The 19,834-nt window shown below is 31.9% G+C and overlaps 1 protein-coding gene and 1 long non-coding RNA gene across 3 annotated transcripts in view; one reads left to right on the top strand and one right to left on the bottom strand.

The window, feature by feature from the left end:
* LOC130679582 (uncharacterized) overlaps nucleotides 1-19,834 on the top strand; it is a 176,467-nt gene that overhangs the window by 30,902 nt on the left and 125,731 nt on the right. The gene's annotated exons all lie outside the window — the stretch shown is intronic.
* FGF7 (fibroblast growth factor 7) overlaps nucleotides 623-19,834 on the bottom strand; it is a 64,164-nt gene continuing 44,952 nt past the window's right edge. For both annotated transcript variants that reach the window (XM_036895138.2, XM_036895139.2), the window contains exons 3-4: nucleotides 2,875-2,978; nucleotides 623-1,808 (exon numbers count right to left, since the gene is read on the bottom strand). In XM_036895138.2, coding sequence (XP_036751033.2) covers nucleotides 1,614-1,808; nucleotides 2,875-2,978 — 299 coding nt within the window. In that variant the 3' untranslated portion in view covers nucleotides 623-1,613. The remainder of the gene's footprint in view (nucleotides 1,809-2,874; nucleotides 2,979-19,834) is intronic.

Here is a 19,834-nt window from a genome sequence, read left to right as displayed (position 1 = left end):
TTGTTTAATTTAGGTGAATGTTGACCTCTTATTGGTGAACACACAGAGTTCTACCAAGATCGGCCAGTGGAAGAACTATGAAGCAGAAATTTATCTTTCTGATAAGTCCATTATCTGTTACCTGACATGAAGCCTTCGTGATATTCAGGACCTCAAATCCCTACCTATATACTCTCTTTTGGGCATTGTGCTCTTGCTGTCTAATAGGAAAACAACTTTCAGTGGTGCCATATTTTGAATGGCAGAGATTTCTAGAGATTAGAAAAATTACTAACTTTAAATATGTATATTTTTAAAGTATGGCTCTTTTCTACTCATGAAACTCAAATATATTCTAACTTTAAAATCCTGTAAATTTTTTTATCTATAGCTATTTCACTTATATGATCCAATTTAATTGACAAGAGTATGTGGCAAAACATATTCCACATTTTCATATTGTTCCTTGTGAGACATTATTGTAAGAATTGCTGCAGGCTGTCATTTTTGTCTGCCATCCAGGATTTGCTGGCCCAAATGTTGTGTACTAGACTTGGTATTGGTCACAAGGGGGAGAGGGAACTTGCAGTGGAGCCAGACGGTTTTGTTATTGCTTTAAAATTAAAAGCATATGAAACAGATACAGCTTATTAAGTTTTTTTTATAAATAACATAAACTTAAATAACAAAACAATAAAGTTCAAATACAACTTAAAATAGAGTTTAATGCTGTAACCACAGGAAAAAAAGCATGATTATTTGTGGGAAGAACATTATTAGAAGCCATATTTCCAAATATGAATTATACAAAAGATAGATTATGTTTCTCAAAAAAAATGTAAAGATTTCTGAATTTTACTTTTAGGGATTATAAAATGTTATTTTGTGGCATGTGAGATGAAAGTACAGTATTATCATTGTATCATTGTTATTGGTATTTTATATACAAGATTTTTGAAAATATCCTTTTAGCAATACCCTTTTAATTTGAGCAGCATTAAGAATTTTGTTAACAGGTAAAGCATGTTATAATCCTATAATTCTGCAAAACTACCTATCTGATTGAATTTCTTAATAGAAATTTTTAGACTAGTCCTTTTCTGATTAGAGGTTAAGTGGATTATAATTTTTCACTAGAAAGCATTTCAAATACTGCTCATTTTCCATAGTTAGTGTTGGCTTGATTATCTGGCAAATCATGCCAGTAGCCCTTGGGTCTGACATATCTTATATAGCATCATCTGCATTATTATTATTATAGCAGCCACTTTATAAGCAGATAGGAATATTTAAATAAACATCAGATAATCAAATCTAACACACTCTTAAGGGTAAATTAATTTAAGAAAAAAACATTACTAACATCATGATTGTACAACCAGTTTTACAATTTTTTACAACTTTTAGTTACTAAATCTGATTTTTGTGTATATTTTTCAAATCTTTCCTTAAATGCAGTCTCTTAAAATAAACATAAATGCGCAAGTCCAGCTTGATCAGTTTTTCAGTAGTTTTCCAGCCTTTCTTGGTTACTTTAAAAAAAAAAAAAAAGGAAAGAAAAGAGAAAAAGAAAGAAAACAGTCCACTTAAAGAAATCTCCCTGCTGGAACTGGTTTCTTATATACCATATATGATTAGGTTATTGCCATAGGAAGAAAGTGGGCTGTTTTTTGTTCTTTCTTCGTTTTTTTCCCTCTGACAGGAACCCCCTTTTGATTTAAGGCAACAAACATTTCTCCTCCATTGTGTGTCCATTTAGCTGATGCGTATGTGTTGTAATGGTTTTCCAGAATTAATTCTTTGAAGTTGCAATCTTCATTGCATTCTTTCTGTTAAAATAATAAGCAAACAACATTATCCAAACAGTTTTTAGATGGTTCAATCAAAAAAATAATAAATAGTAATATTTAGTAGAATTAAAACATGCATGACTTTTTTTTTGAGTGAGCCTCAATTTGTTAGATAAAGGTTAGCATATTTGCAAAAAAAAAAAAAGATGTCTTAAAAAAAGATAAAGTGATACAAGGTTATGCAATGAAGTTTCATTATATGTAATGTTTGGCAGCCCATTTCTAGTATCCTTTGTTATTAGAAACTATTTCCCCTTAATTAACAGCTCTCATATTACTGTGCCCAAGTCCCTCATTTCCTAACCACTGAGAACTTGATGTAATTAGCTGAGCCTCTGCCTCCCTCAACTGAAGGACATATTTCACAACTTTTCTTTGTTTACTAGTACACTGCCTGTAATAGTGATGGAAAACAAAAAAATGAATCTGTTTATTCATCCATTCAACCATTCATTCATTCACTCAGTTAAATCTATACCTTGATGCATTAGCCTGTGCCAGATATTGTGCTAGACTGTGGGAATACAAAGGAAAGTCAATTATATTTTATTACAGTGGGATGAACTGTTACATATTTCACATTGTAATAAAGTGGGAACAATGTGAATGCTTATAGTTCAAAGCCCATATTGTGAGACTGATGTTGATAAATGAACTTCTGGAATTTTTCTCCAAGAATTTTCATGTTAGCAATGTACAAATTGGGTGAACTTTAACAAAAAGAGCTTTATTGCTGACAGTTGGTAATTTTAGATCTTAGGTATCTAAAATGTGTATGGAATTTTAGAGCTGGAAGGATCCTGAGAGGTCAGTTAATCTAACCCATTTTGCAGATCAAGAAATAAAGTCCAGAGAGCTTAAGCAGTTTGTTGAAGTCACACAAAAAAACCTTTTTTCTTAATGCTTGAATATAAAGTGTTTTAATGAAATCATTAAATATATAGTTGAAGAGAAATTAATTTCATTTTTAGTTTTCAGAAAAGCAAGATGTTTTTGGCAAAAATAAGTTTGGAAAATTAAGTCTAAGCATATCAGTTATCAATACCTTTGTATAGAGTTTTCCATCCTTGTTCATTGCAAGATAGTATTCACTTTCCACCCCTTTGATTGCCACAACTCCAACTGCCACTGTCCTGATTTCCATGATATCTGCAAGGAATCACAAAAAGATATGTCAGTTATTCCCTCACATTTGCAGATGACCCAAGAATGGCCATTTGTTCTTATTTCTGTTTCCATTGGAAATTGTTAAGATCATTAATGTGATTATTTGCTCAGCCTGAGACCCCCTGCCACCCATAACACATACACACAAACACCAGAGTAGTCCTTATTAAATATAGAAAGTGCAAATGACTGATTTTTTATTTTGTAGAAAAAGATGTCTGGATTCAAAGAAATAGATATATATTTGAATTTAGCTTTTTCTTCTCTATAAATAAATTTCTAATTTACTATAATCACAACAACAATAATAGCTAATGTTTATTGACTTCACACCATATGCTAAGGATTGTGCCAGCTTTCTTACGTATTAACTCATCTACTTATCACCAAGACTAAGCAAATACTCTTGTTATCTCCAGTTTATAGATCAAGAAGCTTAAGCAAGAGCTGTCATTTTTGTTTATGTTCCAGAATTTGCTAGCCCAAGAGATGTTAAATAATTTTTGCAAATTCTGTCAGCTAATAAGTGGCAGAAATGAAATTTGGACCCATATGGCCTGGGTCATAATCATTACATAATACTAGGAAAGTATGTAATATGCTTATATCCTTACTTTTCTACTAAAACTTCATCTTAAAAATTATTAACGGAATATCTCTAGAATTACTGATGCTGAATAAAATTCCAATTAAAGCAGTTGTAAATGGTGGTAAACAGAGTCTTTAAAAAAGATGAAATATTTTAAATCGATAATGAGTTTTTGATACATGAAGATAATTTAAAACCAAGTTATGAATACTGTTCATGATATTTTATGACTCTATACTCTTATATCTGGGTCCAGAAATTACTTTTACAAAACATGTAGCTACCACAAGATTGTTAACCTACTATTTTCTTTAATTACGTAGCTTTTTCTTCAGTGCTGTATTTTAATATAGTAAATTCTCTAGAAATACTTAAAAATGATGTAGGAATTAAAAGTTTGGCAAACCTTTTATCTAACTGCTGTTAATTACACTTTCAACGTGAGGGTGCCACTATGAAACATTCTCTTTCTTGTGCCTAACACAATGCAAAGAAAATTCCAAGTGAAAGTTTTCTGCTTAAATCAAGTCTCTAAAAGCTGTGTTCTACAATACCCACTTAATTAAAGGAAAATCTGGTCTTTTAACTCCATGCCTTCACTTTATCCTCTTATTTGTTCTTTTTGCTTCAGTTGTCCTATATGCAAAATTAAACTGTTACCTACTTCCTTGGGATTAATGTAGCCTAGGTAATATTTGTCATCTATTTCACATGCATGCTGCATATAGAACCCTTTTCACAATCTGCTATGCTTAGCACTAGTCAGTTTACCCACTTGAGAGTTCTTTAGCTGTTCATCTAGAAACTGGGGTCCATGAATAAAATGCAAAGGAGTGAATATTAATCTTTTTAAGTATTTATGAAGCATTGTTGCAATGCATAGAACCATACTGTAATCTTAGGACACAAATTCAGAAAAACAGCCCTGGTTTCTAAACTCCAAGAGTGAAAATCTAATGTAAAACAGCAAACTTCTATAGATATACTTTAATGAGAAGAGAACAAAACTTTATGGAAAACATAGGCATAAAGAGGAAGCTAAGGAAAATTTTAATAGTTAGTTACAAGCAAATGACGGACGTTATGCTGAGATTCATGCAACATTCAACAAATCTTCACTGAGAGGCGATTCTGTGCTAAGTTCAATTTAAAGACAGGGAAATAGTTTACTGTGCAGCAGAATCCAGTTAGGTTAGGTTTGTACTAATATAGTGAAGAATACTGAAGAACTGTATTGGTTCAACATAGTTGCAGTACCAAAATTGAATAAATGTATCTATTTTAGGACATCTGGAGTATTTGACTTCTAAAGATCTTACCTCTACAAAATTTTATGAAGTCAGTGTTTTCCTTTCTTTCAAATCAATTTACTCTTAGAATTCTTCCCTTTATTCAATCTTATATCTTCTCTTAGATGGAAAGAATACTGATACACAGGTTTAGGGTATCTTTCATGCTCAATTTTAATTAGTAAATGGAATCTATAATATTTGCTGATTTTTCTTTTATAGACCAACTGTCCACAAAATATAACTGTTGAATGATAAAGGTATTAATCATGACAATTCCCTTTCAGGTCCAGTAATGACAATATGTTCTTTCTGTCCCACCTCCCAACCCTCTTCTCTCTCTGCTGCCTGTCCACTGCCCACCATATTTTTGTTGCACTCTGGCACTCAGTAGGTGATGAACATTGTTAATCTTATCCCTCCACGTAGTGGGGTTAAGGATATTAAATGATCTTTAGATTTTTTAGCAATCCATGTAAAAAGTGGACAAAATATATTTGAACAGATATCTCACCAAAGTAGATACACAGATGGCAAATAAGGATATGAAAAGATGCTCAATCTTTAATATTCTACCTTTCCCCGGGATGAAGACAGACTTGAAAATGGCAAGGTTCCTGATTCAGTAATATTCTTAATTGTTAGATGTATTTTAAATATGTCTTTCACTAGGAAATTAACAGATATAAATAGCTTGCTTGGGCAGGCATTAAGTACTGTTGGCAGAAACAATACCCTATCAACCCTGACTTCCTAGTCTGTTTTGCCCCATGTGTTGTGCCCTCTATTACTCAAGAAAACCCAAGAATTAAGCAACTAAAGTTAGCACTTTTGTTCAAGTGCAGAATGGGAAGCGATGTTCCTACAGATTCACAAAGATCTATATAATTAACTACGTAAAAGCTTACAGAATCCTGCGCTCCAAACCAGAAGCCAGGGAGTTGCTCAGAAAATGTAAAGTATGAAGTTAATAAGTTAGCTATCAAAATAAGTTAATTGTACCTCCTCTTATTGTCTACAGTGAATTATTGCCTAATATAAGACAAATGTAAGAATTTGTCTTGTTTGTGGATCTGTATTTATGTTTAAGAGAAGTTTATGTATAAGTAACACAGTAAATTTGTTTCCAGAGATGTCAGGTGTATTACATGAGTACATCAAATTGTTAACATAGTGACTATAGTAACATAATGATAGAGATTAAAAAAATAACAGAGAGAGAGATAAGCTCACACAGTAGAACATGAACAACAAAACAGTATGTCAATTAAATTGGCCATTTGGCCTCCTTAACAATATTTTTGTCAACAACAGCATCAATTCGTTTCTTACGTTGTCACCCTTACAAACTAGGCAATATGCCCCAAATAGCTTCCTTATTTTTCTTGTTTAATCATTCATGAATTTATCAAAACTTTTTTGTCCATTATTATTTAAACCTTTATCACACTTGCAATAGGTGAGGAACCTTGGTATAAATTGCTATTACTTAAAAAGAAATCTCCATCGTTCACTTGGGAGTTTTAGGTGCTCACCTAAAACTCCCAATGTATAACTATATATAACTATGAAAATGTGAAGCATGGGATTTTTAAGGCAGTAAACTATTCTGTATGATACTGTAGTAGTGAATACATGATATGCTTGTCAAAACACATAGAAGTACACAAGGCAAAAAGTGAACTTTAGTGTAAACTATGGACTACCATTAGCAACATGTATCAGTATGTTTCATTAATTATAACAAATGTACCATTTTAATGCAAAATGTGGACCTGTGAGGGAAGGTGAGTATGGTATATGGAAACTCTACTATTAACTCAGTTTTTCTGTAAAACTAAAACTGTTCTAAAAAACGAAGTCTGTTAATTAAAAAAATAATACAGTCTACATTTTAATTAGCAATATAATATGATTGAGGGCATGAAAAACTATACTGGCATTTTTATGATTTGTTCTTGTCCCAAATATGTAGTACATTTGAGGTTTCTTATGAACTATTATTAATAATGTCTTTGGTGATGGATTACGATCTACATACCAAGTTAATGACTTCTCTTTGTGAAATATGGACAGTTATGAAGAGTAAGATTTTAATGCAATACACTTGGGAAGTATGAGAAATACAAATATTCTATATATAAACACAAGTACACACACTTTTTTTGTGGTATCTCTCAGGTGTATTGGGATGGAAAAATAACTGAGGTCCAATATCTTAGAAAACTTACCTGATTATTTTAATTGTGATATCATAAAAAATCTGGATATTAATAAAATATATATCAAAATTCAGTCAGTGATTTTGCATTCCAAAGAAAAAGAAATGAGTGACACTAAGCAGTATATGCCAGTTGCTAAAAAGAACAGGATGAAAAATCAGTTCAATTGAAATTCAGAAGAAAGAGGTGTATATCCTAAGTTGTCAAAGGAGGATTTGAGGAACAGATAGAGCTTGAATTACATCTGAAGGATAGATGAGGTTGACATAGGTTGAATGGACACATAGCATGAAGCATCATGCTAATTGTATATGAAAGACCAGAGAGGCAAAGATATAAAAGTCATTTCAGAAGATGGAAACTAGAGGTATCTGCCTGGATAGGGAGTGCGTCAAAGTAATAGAGGATGGAAAAGGAGTAAGGACCAGATGGTTGCAGGCCTTGATTGCCAATTTAAGGAATTGTAACTTTTAATTTAGACAGTGAGGAGTCACTGGAGATTTGAAATTTGAAAAATGTCAGGATATAAATTATGTTTTAGGAAAATTAATTGGACATAGAGAGAAGATAAAAAGAAAAAATGACTGGAACTATGTAAGCCTGCCTTTCTTCCTATGCTAATGTTATCAATGGATATTTATATTGACCTATAATGGTTTATTATTGTGATTTTTAACTAAGTTTAATGAGCAAATGTTTTCAAAACTGTCTCAGTTTCTATTTCTAATACAGAAAGTATCAGTATATAACCCACACCAACAAAATCTCTTTAATATCCTCAAAAATGTTTATGAGTGTGAAGTGGTCTCAAGACTAAGAACTTTGAAAACAGCTTTTCTAAATTAATTCTATTTCTCCTGGTATGTTTAGTTGCTGTTTGACTGTTCTTTGTATATTGTACCCTTATATTTGAGGGTTGAATACCTTTGGATATTTTATGTAACTTTTTGTACACATGAGTGTATAAATCAAATCTCCATGGCACATGCACATAAATGCTCAATGTGCTCCAAAATGTCAGGCGAATTTCTTAGTGATATTTAAAAATATTAAGTTGTAAATTATAATTAAATTATGTAAGCAAACAGTTAACTATGTTAAGCATTCATGTTTGATAAACTCACTTACTAGTTTAATGTTGGTATGTTTTTAATTAAAGAGTAAAGCAACAATGTCTATTTATACTGCTATGTTTTTGTACACTGTCACAATTTAAAGGATAGCAAAGATGTTTTCTAAATACAAGCCATATTTTTGACACATTGAAATCCTGTATCTCAGTGTTATATTTTTTTACCTATCCTGCATGTAATTGCCCAAATTACTTTTAAATGTATTATGTGTGTGTGTGAGTTTCTGTTGTAAATTCAAAAGAATTGCCTTCAAAGAATAGTTAACTCTTGATTCTGTCTCCCCCTGTCTGTCTTGGACATCTTCAGTTCTTCCCTTCCCTACCTTTTAATTGCAGAAATCCACTTCTCAAATGGAACAGTTATTTCCTGAAACTACTCTACACAGATCAAACATCAAATATATCCATATTTCTCATTAAATACAATATTTTATGATTACCTTAAAGTTTTGTATAAATTTTCTTTGAAATTACTTTGCCTAAAGTAAGTCATTGAATTTACCATTAGGTATAAATTTTCTGCAAATATTGTATGTGAAAAAAAGATATCCAGTTGCTTTCAAACATGAAAAAACTATTAATAAATAATGAAGTTGGCACAGTATGTTGGACATGTTAAGCATTTACTAATTTCTATTTTTATTTTCTTTTTAAATCTTACTGACAGTATCTTAATTTTAAAGTTTAAATACATTTGTAAGCTCTAGGCTCTGTGCCTATAGACCAAATGAATAAAATGTCCCTGCCCTTAACTCTGAAATCTTTTCAAAAGACTACCCTGGTTCTTTTCACTAGCCCCAAATTTCTTGAACATAACAAACAATATCTGCTCACTTTTCCTGAATTTATTTCTTGCATTCTAGCTTCTAATCTCTTCATTGTCTTTTTCCCTTCAGGGTTGTCACTGACCTCCTAAGTGTCAATCAAGTCTCAGTTTTTTCGATAGTCATAAATTCCTTCTATGCATCTTTTGGCACTCTTGACATCCCTGTTCTATTCCTAATCCTTGCTGTTTCTCTGATCCTGCACTACCCTGATGTATTAAGGTATTCATAAATGATTAACTTTGTGTAACCATATCTATAGATTATTTGATAATTTATTATATTATTTTATGCTAAAAGTCTTTTTTCCATCCTACTCTCTGAAATACATTTTATTCTGTTTTTTAGAATTTGAATTTTAAGTATATTTCTTAAATTCATCTGGAATTAATTTTGGAATACAGTGTGAGGTGAAACTTTAAACTGATATTTTATTTCTGCAAATAGTTATGTCGTTTTTGGAACATTATTTACTAAATATTCCATTCCTTTTTTGAGTGCTACAATGCCTCTGTTTTACCTTATATTGGTTATCTTGTTTTTCCTGTTGATATATGTTTGTCTGCTATATACCCACATTAATATATTATAGGTTACCAATTCTGAAGTGGCCCATTACACTTACAGGTAGTTCTGACCTTAGGTGTTGCTAAATACTCTCAGATATACCCTCTAAAGCTGTGCAGAATAAATCAATACCCTTCCCACAAAATAGCTTTTCAAAGAGATGACTGGGGCTATGTACCTGGTCAGGCAAAGAATCTGTGATTTCTTCAGCCCTGTCTCATCAAGACTCTTCACCAGCTTTATTATTAACTTTAAACCAGTTTCCTAACAAAAACTGGATGAGTATAGATACAGATAGCCTAAGACAAAATATTGTTCATTATTGTCCTTGATATAGGTCATAAACCACAATAATATACTCTCACCATCTTCCATAAGAATATTTTTAATCATTTCATTATTTTGAAGTTTTGATAAAGTAAAAAGTATATCTATCAAAAATAAATATTTTCAGATTGATATTCTTCAAGGATATTTTACAATTTGTTTAACATTTATATAAGGTCATTTTTTATATAGAGAAAGACAAATGTCAAATATTTCCTTTTAACAAATGATGAATGCTTTTTAATTTTTTTTAATTATGTAAAAAAAAGCATGATTTATGATTAACCTTATGTAATTATGTGCTAAATGACATTATGTGATATGTGCTAAATTGAAAATGTATTGAATTAAATGTAAAACCAAATAAACAAACATAATAGAAATATACTCAAACACAGAGGACAGATTGGTGGTTGCCATAGGGGAGGGGTGTAAGAACGGTAGGCAAAATAGGAGAAGGGGATAAAGAGGTACTAACTTCCAATTTAAAATAAATTAATCATGGGGATAGAAGTATAGCAGAGGGAATATAGGCAATAATATTTTAGTACCTTTGTATGATGACAGATGGTAAGTACACTTAATTGTGGTGAGCAGTTAGTAATGTATATAATTGTCAAATCATTATGTTGTACACCTGAAACCAATATAATACTGTATATCAACTATACTTCACTAATTTTTAAATTTTTTAAATAAATAATCAAAATAACTGATGATTTCTAAGAAAATAAATTTTAAAATAAAATATAAGTTGAAATACAAATGTCATAGCATTAAAGGTGACAAAACACACTTTGCTACTCTGATCTGATAATTCGAATACTTTTATTCGATGCTTTAGAAAAATTAGTTTACTTATTTTTACAATTTCATCTAGTTTCTAAATGATGAGGTGCGAGAAATGTCATTTTGCTATTTGCAAACAGTGTTTCACAAATAAAACATTGCGGATGTAGAGAGTCATTATACTGCCCGCTCAAAGTGAAGCCAACTATAGTATGATTGGCACAATATGCAACATATGAAATTATTTAACAAGTATTTATTGACTGCTTACTATTGCCAGACCCCATTCTAAGCACTGGGACTTTACTGTTCTAGAGAAGAGTTATCTGAAAGTGAATCGTAGAGTTATTTATGGCTCTTATTTACTTATATTTACATCAGTGCTCTTTATGCTGCCTGTTGAAGTTATAAATTTAACAGCCTGTTAAAGTTATAAATTTAATAGCTTATGACAGTGAATAAACCTATTTATATAATAGCAGAAACCATCATTATTTAGTTAAATGAGGAAAGGATTGGTTAACTAAGTCATGAGGAAATTTATCTCATCTTCCTAATTCCTAGGTATCCATATTTGATATGTCTGTGGAAGCACTCAAATCATTCTTTTCTAAAATAGAAAAACATGAAATTAATTTTTTAAAAAAATATGGAAGTTGGGGAAATATTCTATTATGCCTTTAGTTAAATTAATCCCCCTAACACTTTGGAAACTTCTAGGTGGCGATACAATTGCTTGAGAAATGGTGAGCTGAATTTTTTTATTCAACCTAAGATGATGTTAACTATTTCAGAAGCAGGGACACATTGGTGCCTTATATTGAGGTTGCAAAATGTACCAGACTTTGTTTATATGAGTAAATCACATAGCCTATATTTTGTGACTATGGAACTTATTTTTCCATGAAAGCTCAGGTCTTTATATTTCCATGCAATAGTCAGCATTCCTGATGATCACAGTTATTTAAGTTTTAATTCAGCCACCTTAAATCCTGTTTGTAAAACAGGGAATAAATCACAAATAAATGATACATGTTAGACAATTATAGTACCCAACACATCAGCTTTCTTGCATTTATTTGTCTTTGGCAAACTTGAGAGATGTCATCTATAATGTACAATGATATGTGAATCTTTTCCATCTATTATTAATCATTGCATTCTATCCTTTTTTAAACTCATTTGAGGTTGTATGTTTTGATCTGGGTCCTTTTCTCATGAGGCATATTCTAGTCTCTTCTTGTTATATCTGCAATCTTTAAAATCCTTGAGCTTATGACAGCACATATCATTGATTATATCATTCATTCTCTTTTTTTTTAGTGGCATACCCTAATATATTATATTTTCTATCCTAGAAAGCCTTATAGGCAGCTCAATAATGATGAGTATTTGTCACGACAGCATATATAAGAGAATTCATACAAATAAATATTTTTTTAAAAAAAGAAAAATCTGATTTAAAATGATTAGAAAATTTGAATAGACAGTTTTTCAGAGAAGACATAGAGGTGGCTAATAGGTACATGAAAGGTTGCTTAACATCACTAATCATCAGGGAAATGCCAATCAAATGAGATCAAACTACAATGTGAGATACCTCACACCAGTCAGAGTGCCTACTATCAAAAAGGCAGGAAACAACAAGTGTTGGCAAAGATGTGGAGAAAAGAGAATCCTTGTGCACTGTTGTTGAGAATGTAAATTGTTACAGCCACTACGGAAAGCAGTATGGAGGTTCCTCAAAAATTAAAAATAGGACTACTATATGATCCACTTCTGGGTATTTATCTGAAGAAAACAAAAACACTAAGCTTAAAAGATACATGCACCCCCATGTTCACTGCAGCATTATTTAAAGTTTTCAAGATATGTCAGCAACCTAATTGTTCATTGATGGATGGATGGATAAAGAAAATGTGACATATACATATACAATGGAATATTATTCAGTCATAAAAAAGAATGGAATCTTGCCATTTGTGACAATATGGATGGACCTTGAGGGCATTATGCTAAGTGAAATAAGTCAGACAGAGAAAGACAAATATCATATCTCTCTTATTTGTGGAATCTAAAAAACAAAAAAAAATGCAAAAATGCAAAACAAAACAAAAAAATAAGCTCATTGATACAGAGAACAGCTTGGTGGTTGCCAGATTGGTGCCTGGTGGGAGAAATTGGTGAAGGCGATCAAAAGGTAAAAAAAAAAGTCATGCCGCCAGAGCCTGGAGTTTGGAGGATGTGGTGAACCAGAAGGCAAATATTATTAGCAGAGGACATTGAATGGACAGATTGTTGTTTTCCCCTTTTCCTTATTCATGAAGCACATCAGTAAATAGTGGAGTATGTTATGAGTGCCAGGCTAGGGTCTGACAACATTGGAAGAAAGCAAAAACCCTGGTGGTGCTGGGATTGTTGACTGTGGTGACAAATACCTCACCATGTATAGAGCAGGCCTATAAGGCTTTCTAGGCTAGAAAATAACATATTCAGGCATTCCATTAAAAAAAATGAATGAATGAATGATATAATCAATGACATCATGCTGTCATAAGCTCAAATATTTAAAGACTCCAGATATAACAAGAAGAGATAAAAAACCTAGTATGCCTCATGAGAAAAGGACTCAGATCAAAACATATAACATCAAATGGGTTTTAAAAATGGAGAGACTATAATCATTAATAGATGGAAAAGAGCCACATATCATTGTACATTATAGATGACATCTCTCAAGTTTGCCAATGACAAATAAATGAGAGAAATAGCTAATATGTTGGGTACTATAATTGTCATAATAAATGATACATGTATATATTAGACAATTCTCAAGTCTTTAATTTTAATCCATTTTTAGTTAATTTTTGTGTGTGATGTAGATAGTGGTTGAGTCTCATTCATTTGCATGTGGCTATCCAGTTTTCCCAACACCATTGATTGAAGAGGCTGTCTTTCCTCTGTTATATATTCTTAGCCCCCTTTGTTATAAATTAATTGACCACATATGTGTGAGTTTATTTCTGTACTTTGTATTCTGTTCCATTGATTTATGTGTCTGTTTTATGCCAGTACCGTGCTGTTTTACTGTGGCTTTGTAATGTAGTTTGAAATCAAGGAGAATGATGGCTCTAACTTTGTTTTTCTGTCTCAAGTTTGATGTGGCTATTTTTTTGTGTGTGTGTGGTTCCATACAAATTTTAGGATTATTTGTTCTATTTCTTTGAAAAGTGCCATTGTAATTTTTATAAGGATTGCACTGAATCTGTAGGTTGTTTGGGGTGATATGGACATTTTAACAATATTGGCTCTCCCAATCCATGAACACAGATTATATTTTCATTTATTTGTATCTTCAGTTCATTTCATAAATGTTTTGTAGTTTTCAATATACAGGTCTTTCACCTCATTTGGTTAAATTTATTCCTGGCCGTTTTATTCTCTTTGATAAATTGTTTTCTTTATTTCTCTTTCTGATAGTTCATTATTAATGTATAGAAATACAACAGATTTTTATGTATTGGTTTTGTATTCTGTTACTTTACTGAATTCATTAGCTCCAATAGTTTTAATGATGAAATAAAACTCCAATAGTTTTAGGGTTTTCTGTACATAATATCATGTCATCTGCAAATAGTGATACTTTCACTTCTTTTCTGATTTGGGTGCCTTTTATTTATTTTTCTTATCTAATTGCTATGGCTAGGACTTCCAGTACTATATTGAATACAAGTGGCAAGAGTGGGCATCATCATCTTGTTTCTGGTCCTAAAGAAAAGATTTTCAGCTTTTTGCCATTGAGTATGATGTTAGCTGTGGGCTTGAAATATATGGCCTCCACTATGTTGAGGTACCTTCCTTCTGTACCCACATTATTGACAGTTTTTGTCATAAAAGGATGTTGAATTTTGTCAATTTTTCTGCATCTGTTGAGATGATCATCTGATTTTTATCCTTCATTTTGTTAATTTGGGATATCATATTGGCTGATTTGTGGATGTTGAACTATCCTTGCATCCTGGAATAAACCCCTCTTGATCATGGTGTATAATCTTTGTAATGCATTGTTGAATTCAGTTTGCTAATATTCTGTTGAGAATCTTTGCATGTATGTTAATTGGGGTTATTGGCCTGTAATTTTCTCTTCTTGTAGTGTCCTTGTCTGATTTTGGTATCATAATGCTGGCCTTATAAAATGACTTTGGGAGAATTCCCTTTCCTTCTATTTTATTTTTATTTTTAGGAAGAGTTTGAGAATGACTGATATTAATTCTTCTTTGAATGTTTCATAGAATTCACCAGTGCAGCCATATGGTGCTGGAATTTTATTTTTTGAGAGGTTTTTGACTACTGATTCAATCCCTTTACCAGTAATTGGTGTGATCATATTTTCTATTTCTTCATGATTCAGTCTGGTAGGTTGTATGTTCCTAGGAATTTATTGATTTCTTCTAGGTTGGTCAATTTGTTGGCATATAATTGTTATAGTAGTCTTTTATGATCCTGTATAGTTCTGTGGTATCATTTGAACCTTCATTCAATTATATGCAGGTATTTTTCTCCCCAACTTTATGAATAAAGTCTATTCAGTTTTCCATAATTTCTATTATTCTTTCTTTTCACAGCAATAAAATTTTTTAATTGGCTGCAAACATTACATTTCCCAGTCTCCCTTGCAGCTCAGTTTGGCCATGTGACCAAGTTCTAGCTGATGTGATATAAATGAAGTGTCCCATGGCAACTCCCAGAAATATTCCATTAGAGCTAGCCAGCAGGAACGCTTTGTGTCCCACTTTTCTTCCTTTTTTTCCATCTTCTCACTGGAATGCAGATTCTACCTTAGATTATGAGAGCAAAGTGACTGGAACAGAGAGCTGAATAGAACCTGAAAACATCCAAATATTTTTGTGGAATAAAGTTGTCATTTCTCCAGGTGTTTATTGGATTGAGAAATAAATGGTTTTGTTTAAGCCAAACCTAATCTTAACTAATGCACCTTAATTTTATTTTCCTATCAGATACATTCCTCATAAAATACACATAAAAATGCAGAAGCCCATTTTTTCAGTTATTCTAAAACAGCCAATAAGGCAAATCATATTTTCAACACCATTGTCAATAACCAGGTATTTACTTTCATAGCTTTTTTTCACTTCTAACATCATGAGATAAACTAGAAGAAATGAAAATAATACCCATGCTCTCATGTCTTTCATTTTCCTATTCAGAACATCAGTGTTACTAGAGATCCCACATTTCTTCTGATGCTATCATTCATCCCCACATGTGTGAGCATTCAGTTAGCTTGATGAATTTTCACCAGCACTCCAGTACATCTTGATACACATGTCAGAAATACTCTAAGTCCCCTAATAATCTGTCTCAAATCTGCATTCAATTGTTTCCTAGCCAGGGAATGACCTAATTTTGGCTGTCTTTTCTGAATGCTCCTTATGATTACATAAATCATGTAAGATTTACGATTCTTGGTTTGAACAGCATAACCTGTTCATTTGTGAAGAAAATAATTTATTGGGCACTTAACTATGTGCAGCCCTCTTTTCAGTCCTCTTTCTCTTCTGTATCAATTTATTTTATTTGCCATATTCTGTTTTTTCAATGTCAGCACCATTCTTTTTAAATTTTTTATTGGAATATAGTTGACATATAATTTTATATTCATTTCAGGTGTACAACATAGTGATTCAACATTTATATATATTACAAAATGCTCACCACAGTAAGTGTAGTTACCATACAAATTATTACAATATTACTGCATATATTCCTTATGCTTTACTTTTCATTCCTGTGACCTATTTATTTTATATCTATTTATTTATAACTGGAAGTTTGCACCCCTTAATCCCCTTCACTTATTTCCCCTATTCTCCTACCCTGTCCCCTATCACACTATCAGTTTACTTTCTGTATTTATGAGTCTGTTCCTGGGTTTTGTTTGTTTGTTTGTTTATTTTGTTTCTTAGATTCCACATATAAGTGAAGTCATATGGTATTCATCTCTCTCTCTGTTTATTTCACTTAGCATAATACCCTCTAGGTCCATCCACATTGTACAAATGATAAGTTTTCATTCCTTTTTATGGCTGAGTAATATTTCATTGTGATTGTGATCTATATACCACATCTTCTTTATCCCGTTGGACACTTAAGTTTGCCATATTCTTAATGATAGTTAGATTCCCTAGCCTCCTGAGTTTGTTTTTTTTTTCTGGCTTCCCTCTTTAATTAGTCTTTTTAACCCCTTCTAAAAATACTTATCTTCTCTAATGAACTGTAGCAAAGAAAAGAGTATCTCAAGCCTTCTCACTTTCCCATCTAGGTTAGAAAAATGGCTTATATTTATAATAAATATGATTGGTGACTATCTCAGATAAAAACGACAAACACAACAAATACAACCCAAGTAACTCCAAATAGTTCCCTTAGTGTCCTTACATCCTGGAATTTCTCCCAACGAGCTGTTGAGTTCCTGGAAGCATTTCTTTTCATTCCTTCTGACTCATACCCTTGTTACCACCTCTCTATTTTGTTAATCTTCTAGAAAGTAGAACATAATACTGGAACCACCTTAATGTCAGCACTTGAGAGCAATGGTTCAAATTATTTCTATACCATTTACTCATTCTTCTTGCTGTACCAATTTCCTCAATTTCTAGGCCCAGTGGATATTGAAGCTAAAGCATAAGAATAAGGAGTTGTAGAGGTCAAGGATCATTTCAAACCTGGCTAATTTTGAGAATGAGTACATGAGAAAACTTAGTAGGATGCTATTCTTACTGGGGTGGGACTGATAATGTGTTTGAGTTTTATGAAAATAATGAGTTTGAAGTGTTGGCAGTTTTCTGTATCTTGTTCCTAAATTTGTAATAAGGAAATTATGTTGTGATCTAAGCACAATAGAATTCTAATTGTGCTAAATGTATAGGATTAACAGAATTGTTGTTAGCAACTAAAAATAATTTTGTGTAACACCAAAAAATTTCAGAAAATATCGGACTTTTAAAAATATGGTGATGATGTTAGTTAATTTCCAAATACTTAATATTTACTCTGTGGTCCCAGTGTTCCCAGTGTTAAAGAGAAATATCCATAAGTGTCATTCAGAGTAGCCTCATATGTGCTCCTCCACCCCTACTTCCCTCTTTAATCTACAATCTATAGTCACATCCTGGAATTTCATCATCTTCCTGGAATTTCATCATCTTCCATGCTCTGATTGCAATACTGAAGTTTTCAAAAGATGGAACAAACAGAACGGCCTAGTTTGACTCTGATTGTGTGCAGGGCTTAAATATTACTAGCAGTTAAGACATGTATTGAAGTATAACTACCATTTCTACTTAATACCTTCCTCTGTGGATAAAATGGAATCATTGTACTATAGAAGTGAGAATTCTCTGATGTGGTTTCAAGGTTCAACCTGAAACACAAGTAGGTGACCTTTAGCAATGTATATATGTTATCAAAATTGCCTTCCTCAAAAGTTATATGGTAGGATGCAGATAGATATATCCTCAGTTCTTGTTCCTTATCATTATTTCTCATTTTGAATTTGCTTATTATTATGACTTCTTAGAGTTATAAAATACTGAAAGATAATGGCGATATATTTTAGCCAGTAGCTTCTCAAGCATATTATTATTGCTGTCACTTTTAAAGTCATAGCTTATTTGTGACCAACATATTGATAATTAAGATTAGTTCATTCACTGATGACAGTAGTTGTTGTAAATGTCCTCAACTATTTTTCGTCTGCCTTTTAGAAAAATAGTGTATTTAAGTAAAAAGTTTATTAAATTCTTAGTGACACCTAATAATTTAATCCATAAATCACTATTTTGCCTGTGACTACAAAAACAAAGCAGTTTTTCCTGTTCTGACTTTAAGAAAGAGAATAAAAATTGTGCTATCAAAAGCCAAATGATTTGCTGGTCTGAAATTTTAGAATGAAATAAAATAATGCTTATAAATGATATATAGTTTATTAGAAGTGAATATAAAATATTTTCATCATTGAAACATAATTTTAGTGCTCCACAACCTTCAAATAGAAATCAAATTACATCTAATTTTAAGAATATCTCTGGAAGAAGTAGCAGTTTTGTATATAGAAAGTAATCAGTGAAATGAGTGATATGTTTACCTCTCACCAAGAAATGATCCTTTAAAGCAAACATGATTGAAAGCAGAGTAACCTAAGTTTCACACTAACCACTATAGATAAATTCCTTCTAAGAAAATAAATGACTTTTGTACTATTTTAAATTTGTTTCAGTCTTAAATTTATTTTTAAGATAGTTTATGAGTCATTTATTATCTTGTAAACAACTTATGTATAGGACTTCTATCATGAACCAAGTTTTATCAAAATGTCAAAAATATTCACTTAAGGACATGTATCTGCCAATATTTTGTTTCAAGGTTCAACCTGAAACATGAATAGGTGACCTTTAGTAATAGATGAATGTTATTCAAAATTGACTTCCTCAGAAGTTATAAGGAAGCAGACGGAAAAACACCAAATTATCTTAGGTTGAAATAAATACATTCCATCAGTCAAGCTGAGTGACTGCTTAACATTGAAGACAAAACTCTTTTTTCCGATTAGTGTTCGATTAGGATCATTAGGTGGATAAGCTGTGCACATGCGGACTTTGTTACCTCTAGGCAATGGTTCAGTGTTTGAGTTGGGAAAGAAGTGAGTTCATTTTCCCCACGTTTCCTTATTGACTTTCACCTGGAGTAGATGACACAAAGGATTTTGTGGAAGTAATGACCTCCAACACATTGGAGGCTCTCTTACTTTTCCTATGAACCCTGGAATCCCCTATTGTAAGATAACACAATTAATACATATAGTGGATTATGCTAGTCTTGTCTTTGGATCACTTTACCCTAAAAAGCATGCCTTTAACTGTTAAAAGACAGATTTAAGACAGAACCTTGGAATACACTAAAAGAAATTAGAAAACTAGCCAAATCAGAGCCAGCAAGAAAAAAACACGTTAATTAATACTGAAACCCAGAAAGTGTAATTCTCATCAAACCAGAATGAAACGCAAAACAATTTCATGT

This window comes from Manis pentadactyla, chromosome 11 (genome assembly GCF_030020395.1).
Source record: "Manis pentadactyla isolate mManPen7 chromosome 11, mManPen7.hap1, whole genome shotgun sequence".
Classification (NCBI taxonomy): domain Eukaryota; kingdom Metazoa; phylum Chordata; class Mammalia; order Pholidota; family Manidae; genus Manis; species Manis pentadactyla.
The sequence above is the reverse complement of the archived record's forward strand: the minus strand, read 5'-3'. Positions and strand labels throughout refer to the sequence as shown.